This window comes from Grammomys surdaster, unplaced genomic scaffold, assembly GCF_004785775.1.
Source record: "Grammomys surdaster isolate TR1022 unplaced genomic scaffold, NIH_TR_1.0 187, whole genome shotgun sequence".
NCBI classification, from domain to species: domain Eukaryota; kingdom Metazoa; phylum Chordata; class Mammalia; order Rodentia; family Muridae; genus Grammomys; species Grammomys surdaster.
The window spans coordinates 10,581,579-10,592,111 of NW_021604632.1; the positions used below are offsets into that span (position 1 = coordinate 10,581,579).

The 10,533-nt window shown below is 44.0% G+C and overlaps 1 protein-coding gene across 1 annotated transcript in view; it reads right to left on the minus strand.

Moving 5' to 3' along the window:
• Window positions 1-4,734: 4,734 nt before the first annotated feature.
• The window catches only part of LOC114622146 (acylcarnitine hydrolase-like), a 7,964-nt gene continuing 2,165 nt past the window's right edge, over window positions 4,735-10,533 (minus strand). The window contains exons 3-12 of the mRNA XM_028768520.1: window positions 10,094-10,232; window positions 9,339-9,472; window positions 8,999-9,257; window positions 8,163-8,261; window positions 7,771-7,911; window positions 7,569-7,649; window positions 7,190-7,334; window positions 6,687-6,824; window positions 6,275-6,347; window positions 4,735-5,856 (exon numbers count right to left, since the gene is read on the minus strand). Coding sequence (XP_028624353.1) covers window positions 5,670-5,856; window positions 6,275-6,347; window positions 6,687-6,824; window positions 7,190-7,334; window positions 7,569-7,649; window positions 7,771-7,911; window positions 8,163-8,261; window positions 8,999-9,257; window positions 9,339-9,472; window positions 10,094-10,232 — 1,396 coding nt within the window. The 3' untranslated portion in view covers window positions 4,735-5,669. The remainder of the gene's footprint in view (window positions 5,857-6,274; window positions 6,348-6,686; window positions 6,825-7,189; window positions 7,335-7,568; window positions 7,650-7,770; window positions 7,912-8,162; window positions 8,262-8,998; window positions 9,258-9,338; window positions 9,473-10,093; window positions 10,233-10,533) is intronic.

A 10,533-nucleotide genomic window follows, 5' to 3' on the forward strand; every position in this document is an offset into this window, starting at 1 on the left:
TCTCTTCTCTTCTCTTCTCTTCTCTTCTCTTCTCTTCTCTTCTCTTCTCTTCTCTTCTCTTCTCTTCTCTTCTCTTCTCTTCTTCTCAAAGATCCAACGAGCTTAATTAGTCTTTTTTCAGGGGGACCCATAGCAGTTTGTTACAAGACTATGAACAAATTATCAATAACTGAAAAAAAGTCTCTTCCTTCTGCATCCATTAACTAACTGTCTACAGAGCTCAGGCAAGTGTGGAGGCCTTCTGAGTCTGTACTCACAGTAACTCTTAATTGCCTATAAATCCTCAGGGTATTTTATCATTCACTCATTTGGTTAGTTTGAAACAAGCTCTTGCTATGTGTTCCAGGCTGGTCTGCAGCTAGATTCCCATGTTTCTCTGCCTCATGCAGACTGCTGGGTTACAGACGTGAGCCATCACAGGCATCTCATACACACTTTTCTTAAGTAATCTGGGCACTGTGTGTAAGCAACTCCCATCTTGATGTCCCGGCTTGGGAGGGATACAAGAGGACAGGACACAACTCTCAGTCTTCTTACTGTTATCAGTGACTTTGAAACCAGGCATCCCAGCAAAGAATGTTCAGTAAGGTAGACCTTCCTATCTAGAAGGTTTGGGTGACCTCCTAGAACCTGGGAAACAGCATGCAAGGGTCATAGGGTAAGATAAGGTAAGGGTGGATTAGACTAGCAATCTAAGTAGGAGGTTGTCAGAGTTCACACTTGGACACCTGGAGTGATAGACATCAAGGGTATATGTATACATTCTGGATACTGAACCCTCCTGAGTAAACTTTTGATAAGAGCCCAGGGAACGTAACCTTTGCCCTAGAAACTAACTCATTCCTTTGCCCAAAGTGGGGTGCATAGAGGAAGAGAACCTGTGGGTTCTCCTTTCAGCAGTGAGGTATGGGTCTAGGAACTGTGTGCCTTAGGGCCAGGAAACTTGTCCAATGTCCTCCTGGAGGGCAAAAGGTTGTTCCTATAGCCAAGAAGGTGACACTCAGAGCTCAGTGGCACTACGATGACAAGGTCATTTTCATTATTATCTGAAAGTCAGTAGCAGCTGCAGTCACTGGTTCAGCCACAACTCAACGCAGAGGAGGAGACTGTCACATCTGTCTTGTTTTGAACTTTGTGCCTGGCACCTTTGACCTGCAGATCCAGCTCATGAAAACCCCTCTGCTGAGCAGGCTTCTGAGTGATGAGTGTCTTCAGTCATCACTGATTCTCCGTGGGCCACAGGGGCCACCCCATAGGTTTTGGTGTGGGCACTGGGTCTCATCTGTCATCTCTAATGGTTTACTCCTCCACTGTCCCTTGTCACCAGCCTTTTCAGCCTCTGACTCTCTAACCCTAGTCCCCATCTCCCCCACATGCAGAGTTAGCATGCACACAGAGGAGGAGAAGCAGGAGCCCATAGGGCACAGCATTCAGGAGGCTGTTCCAGTGTCACAATTGCCTCCTGAATCTGTGTTGCAATTGCTGCACTGTTTCCCAACAGGAAGATTGGGTAGGCCTTAACTGTGAGGGAATTTGTACCCACAGAGGTGTAGGCAGGCAGCTTGGTGGAGCACAGCAGGAGACCTGCAGTGACTAGATAGAAGAGAGCCAGCATTTAGCAGGTGGAGGAAGCCATATCTGCTGAGTTTGTTCACTCTGTGGTCCTCTGGGAAGGCACAGCATGGTCTCTAAAGCCATTGTAGATACCAGCAACTCTTACAATCTAGAGTTTATGATCCTCACATTCACAGGCAAATGTTGGTTCTATGTTGGAGAGCCTGGAGCAGAGAGCTGTAATTGTAGATTCTGGTTTCTAAGTCGTGGGTGTTGAGCCCACAGATGGAGAAGGGGCAGGCATCTGACTTCTTAGTTTAGGCCTTAGAGCTTGGGCTGTTCTGATTGTGTCCTCTAGGGCTTGGCTTATTATCTTTCCTTTTCATTTGATTCTACAGATTTCTAAATTTCCTTCTTGATTTCTTTAGAGATGCATGCATGATGTCTAATCCCTACAAGACTGTGTGTCCTATAGTTTCTTTTGCTGTGAAATTAAAGTTGCATTGTATTGTGATAAAATAATTATAATTACTTCAATTTTCCTGTATTTATTAAAATGTTTTTTCAGCCCTAATACACAATATATTTTATAGAAAACTCTCATGGGCTTCCAAGAAGAATATGTGTTTTGTAGCATTTTTTTTAGACTTGCTTTTCTTTATTTATGTGATATTTCAATAATTTGTTTTTTTCTTTTTTAGTAATTAATTATTTCATTTATTCACATCCCAAATGTTGCCCTCCCTCCTGGTCCCCCCTTGAAGAGTTCTTCCTCCTTCCCCCTCCACCTCTGTGGGATATTCTCTGGGTATCTTTTAACTCTACTAGGTCTATGATATCTTTTAATTTGTACTTTATAATTTAACTCCATAACAATGAGCCGTTCTGTGCCCACCCCAGTTCCTGAATAATGACACAGAGGCTCATATCCATTTACAATGCTTTTGGCCTTAGCTTCAGCTTGCTCCCTAACTAGCTCTTAACTCATATCAACCCGTTTATACTAGTCATGTCTGCTACATGGTTGGTTAGTTACCACTCCTCAGTTTCATAAATTTGACTTCCTCTGAGTCTGGATGGAAAAACTCTCACACTTATCTCTTTTCTAGAATTCCTTCCTCTCTCTGCTGAATATTCTGCCTTACTATCCTGCTGTTTGCTATAGGCTATAGACTTTTTATTTTAACTAATTAGAAAGTACCTTAGGCAGGCAAGAAAGGACACAGCTTTGCACAGTGTACAAATCCATCATCCCAACAGTACTCTGTTTGTTTTTGTGTGGCACTTCTTTTTTTTTATTGGATATTTTATTTATTTACAATACAGATGTCATCCCGTTTCCCCCATTTCCCCTCCCTAGAAGCCCCTATCCCATCCCCCTCCTCCTTTATGCTTTTATACCATTTTAGTTACATGTGTGTATTAAGGTCAGTTCTGGGTTGAGGATCTAGCAATACAATAGATACAAATAGTCAAGGAAATAACAAGACATAAGACACAAATAGTCAAAGAAAAAGCAAGGCATTAAACTCAATTATGTGGACACTCCCATGATCACTGTTTCTAAGGGCTTATCAGGATGATCAAAGTATCTGATCCTACTTCCCTGTCCTAGCCCAAGGTCATTTTCATGTCTGAAGCCTACTTTCTTGTTCTAGTTAAAAATTAAGATTCCTGTCTGAAATTACTTCTTTGTTCTAGCCTAATACTTAGATTCCTACCTGAAATCACTTCTTTGTTCTAGCCTAATGTCAGATTCCTGCCTGAAGCCTACTTCCTTGTCCTTGGCCAATGTCATATTCCTGTGTGTGGCACTTCTTAAGTGCCCTTTCTCTATTCATCTCTCCCCTATTCTGTTGCTAGTGTGGTGGCAAACCCCTACTGAGAACAAGTTCAGAGTTATTTATCCACCTGACAAGCATTTTTAGATGCTGATAGTTCAAACACTGGGATTCTTTGAACTCTCAGAGCCTATGATAAGACTGAAATACTGGACTATGAAGAGGAGTTTCAGAATCCCAGAGAACTCTGCCAAGATTTACCAAAGAGTACAGGGTCAGGAGCTCCCACTTGGCTAAGCCAGGCTTCATGAAAGAAATTGCATGAATGTCTACTTCACAGAGCCATCAGTTCACACTGGAAACCAGTCTCCTTCTCTCCAGCCTTCAGTAATCTAGAGTACCTACAGCCTGGCATAGCAGGCCTTCCTCCTCAGTATTTTTTTGAATGTTTTCACTGGCATGGTACAACCACGGCTGTGCTTGACTCTCCCAGTCAACAAAGTATGGTGTCAAGTGTCCCCCTTTCAAAGTCTTTCTTTCAACCTCTCCACTGAAAGAAAAGCAGGAGTTTGAAAGATGGACTATTTCAGCCCTTCTAAGCACAAGGACGTGGAACTAGATTCTTTGGGTTACCTGAGCAGTCTGATGTGTCTTAATGGTTGGCAGCTAGAGCCCAATAATGAGCTCAGGCTCATTATTGAGAATCCAGTATGAGAATCCAGCATCTGCCCTCCTAGACGTTATCCTTCTCTGCCCATGGTGTCCAGGATGGACAATCAATAATCTTCATTGTGACCCCAAAGGTCATGCTGTCCTGCGGTTCCTTATACTGGATTTTAAAAGGGAGACTTTCCGACCTTCTAGGGCAAGGTAATCAGAGGTAAGAAGATATGACATGTAGGGTCTCCAGGACGAAGGCTCTGGGCTCTTTATGACAAGAGAACATGTTTTGGGGGAATTAAGGCAGCTTGAGTACAACCTGGCACCTTTGTATAATGACATAAAGGAAAAGAGGGGGTATTTGTTAAAGAGACCAGAAATGCCTAGTAACGGTAAGGAGATAAGAATGAAAGTCAGGCATATGGACCATAAAGGCACTGAGTGTTATCACAGGGGTCAGGAGGTTACAGTGGAACTGTGGAAGTCAGGAGGACACCTATACACGTGAACAGGTGCTCATGCAGATCGGGGACATGTATGACAATCTCTATTGTACATGTATAGACCTTCTGATTCCCCCACCTTGTTACTAGGACTCACTCCGTAGTCAGACATCTTCACAGATGTGCTGTGATCATGCAAATATGAGTCTTACCATATACATAGAGCCCTGGGAAGTAGGGACAAAGCCCAGAACATACAAAATACCAACCTAGTTTTTCTTGGTACACACACACACACACACACACACACACACACACACACACACACTGTTCTAGACTTGAGGGGATAACAGATACTTAAAACTACTCTTATAAAGTTGTGCCACTGATTATTTTGGTATAGAAATAGATGAATGGGGTTGGATGATAAGAATTAGAAGGAAAAATAAATCGATATTGACGAATGGACAGATTATCTTGAAACAAATTGTAGGCAAAATTTAATTTAAAAGTACAGTAGACAGAGACACTTTTAGATGTTTTCAGATCTACTGACCAAGTTGGGGACCTCTATGTGCTATGTTTTGAAAATATCTATGAATTGTATTTATATATTGAAAAACTCCAATGTGATGATATTAAGAGTTAGGCCTATTTGAGGCCTGGGCCATGAGGATTGTTAGCTATCCCGTCTACTCAGTAAAATCACAGATATCATCTTTGGGTCAGAGAACATGTACAGCAAACTTGTTGATATCTTAACCTTGGAATTTATGGTCTCCAAAAGTCTGAAGCTAATGAGAGAGGACATGTGATTTTGACACAGCCCATCTCCATGATAATGGGCTGTTTGGAGAATCATACCAAGGTTCCCTTTGCTCTACTTAAAGACTGGTTTGTTCATAGAGAAAAGGACAGCGAGGATGAGAGGTGAGGAAAGAAGAAAGGAAAGGCCCTAGTCCCAGTGGAGTGTGAAACGAGATGGACAATTGTGGTGTTCACAAATCCACTGGGAGGGGAGTTTGAATGGGTCTAACTCATTTAATAGACCACTTATTGAATGGGTTCAACAAAAGATGGTCCAGCAGGATAAAGAGTCACATGCAGAGGATTTGTGATAAATGTAGAAGAACAGATAAACATAGAGCTTATGTGAATGTTAGAATGTTTTGGGAACCTGAGGCTGACACCATCAGCAGCCAACACCACATACCATCCCTCACACCGGGCACTATAGCTCATTGTGTATGTTTTGAGATCTCTTTAACTCCTCAAGCTTCTGGGGCAGAGTCTTGGTCCAGAATTTCAGCTTTCTAGCCTTTTGGATTCGTCCCACAGCAGGCTGGATGTTCAGCTGTAGATACTGTTCATCATGGTCAAACACGGGCCAGTAGGGTAGACCCTCGCTGTTGGGGTTCCTGTGGAAATGCCACCCAGTAAAGAAGGGTGAGGTCACTCTGGTCCAAAGCCTGATATGCTGAGTTGGGTCAGGGCAGTGGTGAGGCCAGTGGTTAAGGGGTCTCATGGGACAGGCGTCCTGATATGTGCATACAAGTGTCACTCACTAGTTTTTGCTTCATGTTGGGGAGACTACCTGACCTGTTTTATGTCTTCCTCTAAGAGGCAAGATCTAAAGAGCAGTACTAGAGCACTATATATAGCCCACCAGCTAGGTCAGAGATATGATCAGTATCTGACACCTATAATGTATCTTTATAAGTGTGCCATAAGTGTAGAGAAGATTCTATCATGTGATGGAAGATCCATGCATGCTAGAAGGCTACCATCTAAAAGGGAGCCCTAGAAGGACCCATATATGCAAGGTTGAGTTCTCACCCATGTCTTGCAAAGTTGGCCCAGTACTTCATTATCCTCCTGTTTAGCAGCTTTTCCTCCTCAGTGAGGTCAACTGGAGTCACAAGAAAGACAAAGGTCCAAGTATATGCCACCTCATGCAATTGCCAACTCATTTCTTACACTCACCATCCCAGCTGTTGTCTGACCTCAAATTATTGGCTTTACTACCACCCTTCTTCACTATATAGCATATCCAAGATCCATGTAAGCCTCTAATTGAATTCTTTCCCAGATGCGCTGTCATCTCCTGTATTACAGGCTAGACAGGAAAGGATCCAGATTCTAAACTAGGTATATATATATATTATATTTCCTCAAATGGACTGACAGTTAAGGAGCCATCTGGGATCTCATTCACTCATTCATCTCAGGAAAAATTAGGAAGACTCACGTTTTTTGCCCCAGAAGAAGGAACCAAAAACAAAAGGAACCTCATCTCCATGGTCAGCATTCACATCGGGTGGCCTGATATCCTTGAGGAAGCTGGATTGATGTTGGAATTCATAGAAGTAGACAGGGGCATGGGAACCTGGAGGAGGGGCAAAGAGTGACTTAGTTGTCTCTCACCTGGAGCTTTTTTTTGGGATACATATTTGGTGTCAAGATACCTTGATATAGTGTTACCTAGAATCATAAGAGTTAAATTGGACAGGAAGCGCCAGGCTGGAACACTAGCAGTGGAAATGTCCTTGGATAATCAGTGCTCATGGTCTTCCCAGCTGAGTGGTTTTGTTAGGTCCATAGAATATCACCAACCAATTTTCTGCTCTGTACCCAGATATCACTCTCTTAAACAAGACATGAGGAGACCTAGATACCATACTGCTCCACAGTGCTCACCCATGATTCCCATCTCTGAGCTGCTCCCCTAAGCCTTGTCACAGTGGTACTCACGATGAAAGTGTGCTACTTGGAGAGAAGGGATCACAAACATGAAGTCTTCCATCATCTCAACGAACTGTATTTGGAGAGTCTTGGGGTCCTCAATGTCCTCCATGTACTCTTCCATCAACAGATCACTACACTCAGGAGGCAGCATCTATACCAGAAACATCAGAAAGATTGAGGTTAGGCATGTTATTGGTTAAGTAGGTAATATCCTTGGATGTGGAGAGAATGGGGCCTGGGATGACATATGGTGTAGCCAAAAAAGTTCTTGCTTTGAGGTGACCCCACACAGCATCATATGTACATCCTGACCTTTATTAATAGGGATGCTGTCTGAGAAGGAGATATGAGGGATCCTATTTGAAGAGGATCAGAGGTATCTCACCATTTGTGGTGTTGTATCCTTCAGAACAGCCTGCAGGTTCTCTCTGGTTATTCCTTTTATTGTCTGAGCAGAGCCTATGACCTGGGAGGCAGTAGACAGTCTTAAGTGTGGGGTCTGATGGACTTGGAGTAAAGACGTATTGAGTTCCCACTGCTTAGCATATGAGTCTCCATGTTACCACAGGACTGGAAGTGAGCCTTACTTTGGGGACGATCCAACCATACTCGTCATTGTTGAAACCAATGATGCTGGGGACAGGGTGAAAATCAGCAGAGGCCAGCAGCTCCTGAGGATGCTTGGGTAGGAACTCCCCATCTACCACAGCAGGGATCACCTGGAAGTTCTGATGGGCATTAAAAGTCAATGCTGAAGGTTAATGAAATAAATATCCTGATGTTCACTGAGTTACCTCATTTCTCACTAGTTTCAGGGTGATCTGCTCAGCCTGGAGGAGAATCTACACTTAGATTAGCCTATCTTGATATTCATCTTGCAGACAGAACTGAAAGAACCCAAAAGCATAAAGATGAAGTATTTGATTCAGAATCCCACATCATGTAGACCAGGTTCTCCCAGACACACAAGTCTCCCAACCTTGGTAATAGCCAGCATCTCCTCTTCACTCTTGCCTCTCAGACAGCGCACCATGGCCTCTGAGTCCATGCCCTCACATCCAGAGAGCTCGGCCACTGTCTGCAAAAGGAACAAGCATGGAGAAGTGTTCTCAATTCCAAGTCAATGATTTTGCATCTAATTCCCACACTGTAGTGTGTGTTGTGTGGATTGGAATAAATGCATGTTGTTCCCATTGTCCTATTGCTCAAAGATGAAAGCCAGGAAGCCGGACCCTTTCTACCTGCATACCTGTTCTTTTTGTTTAGGGTAGTTTTGTTGTTTCCATCAGCTTTTGTCTGTTTCATATATGAAGGAAGGGTTAGGTATGTAGAGTTGGTGTATGAAGATTAGAGGACCCCCTTATTTGGCAGTGTCTTTTTTTCCTTTTTTAATGCTGCGTACACTAGCTGAGCTGGTCTGTGAATCATAGGGATTCTCTTGTCTCTGGCTCCCACCTGACCACAGGAACTTTGGGATTACACATAAATGTTACCATTTCCAGTGTTTTATGAATTCTGGGGATTTAAGCATAGATCCTCATGTTTGTACGCCAAGCACTTTAAAAAACCAGCACCCTAACTCTGAGCCCATACATATTCTTTTTTGCCAGTGATGGACCTTTCTAAGGGCAGCTTTGCTGTCTACACAACATACTCATCCAGTATAAAGGAGATCTGTGGATTCTAATCCTTGAGCCCTCACAAATAAATGAACAGATGTTTCCTCAGCTCTGCATTTTTACCACTGTGTACCATAGTGTTTGGAGGATAGTGCTGTAGCAACAGATACAGGATTGCCGTGTTTCAGGTACTCACTTGGTAAACCACTTCAGAGAAACTGAATCCAATTCCAGGCAACAGAGACACTCCACTCTCCATGATGGCTCCATGAAAGAGCCCCTGGGACATGGGGGCCACAACATGTGAAGACACGCTTATGCCTCCTGCTGACTCGCCAAAAATAGTGACACGGCCAGGGTTGCCACCAAAGTGGGCGATGTTCTGCTGGACCCAGCGTAGGGCGGCCACTTGGTCCAGGAATCCCCAGTTTCCTCTGGCGTGCTCATCTCCAGTGCTGAGAAGTGGAAGGCACATGGATCAAAGGGGCATCTGGATTCTGATCAGCTACCACTCCTCAGCTCAGCCCTAGGCTCACCTGAAGAAGCCAAGGACACCTAGGCGGTACTGGATAGTGACCACCACCACATCCTCAGTGGCTGCCAGCATGGACCCATCATACATGGAAGCCATGCCTACAGTGAGTGCACCACCATGGATCCACACCATCACCTGGAGAAGTCAAGAGAGATACCAGGAAGCTCCCAGTGAGTCCAAGTTCAACATGTCTGCTTATTGGAATATCAACTGCTGTTTCTGTGCAGTGACAGAAATACATAAAAATCTTCAGGGCCTTGGCCATATCCAGGACCCTCTAGTAGCTTCTAGTCCCCATTCCCACCATGTGTTTTCAATTTGAATTCCTGCCTCTATGTATCATTACTCAGGCTGTTCACAGTGGAACAGAGAAGGGTGTCTCCATGGATACCTCTCCAGATTAAAAATGGAAAGGATCATCAACCCTCACTGTCATGACAGAAACATAAATGTATGTTTGGGTGACCTCACTGTTGAGGTCTTGAGCCCCTAAGTGGTTCTGCAGAGCACAAATCATAGAATGAGTTCTGGTTTTATCAAAGAGCGAGAGCCTTTGATGGTTTGGTGCTCCAGGGTATAGCTCTTTGTCCTATACCCAGGCTTCAGCTGCATCCTGTGGCTGAGATGGCCTTTGACCCCAGTAAGCTGAGACTTTTATTCAGGTCTACCCTGTAACAAAACTCAGGTTGCTTTTGTCCCTTCTAATCATTTTGAAAGAATGCCCCCTCCCCAAGCAGACCATAGCCTGACACTCACAGGCAGGTTAGAGCCCTCATGGGCATGGACTGGTGTGTAGATGTTGAGATACAGGCAGTCCTCAGACATGGAGACAGGCGGCAGGGTCAGTTTCCTCTCCTTCAGGCCCTCCATATTCATCGTAACATTTTGTAGACAACTGGTAAAAACGGGAGACAGTTATTCCAAGAGACGTTTGGTGAGTGTAACCAGATGTGAGTCTGGATTTTATTTTCTTAAACTTCCTTTAGCTGCTGCTCATCACGAGATGCCCAGTTAACACTTATGTCCTTTCTAAATCCCTTCTAACCAAGGTAAAAACTACAGGCTCGATGAAAGCTGGGGTGGGGCCAGCTTTCTAGGGAGGTCTCCAGTAGTGTGGAGCCTGGATGTTATTCTTTCTGAATCTGAGAGAGAGAGAGAGAGAGAGAGAGAGAGAGAGAGAGAGAGAGAGAGAGAGA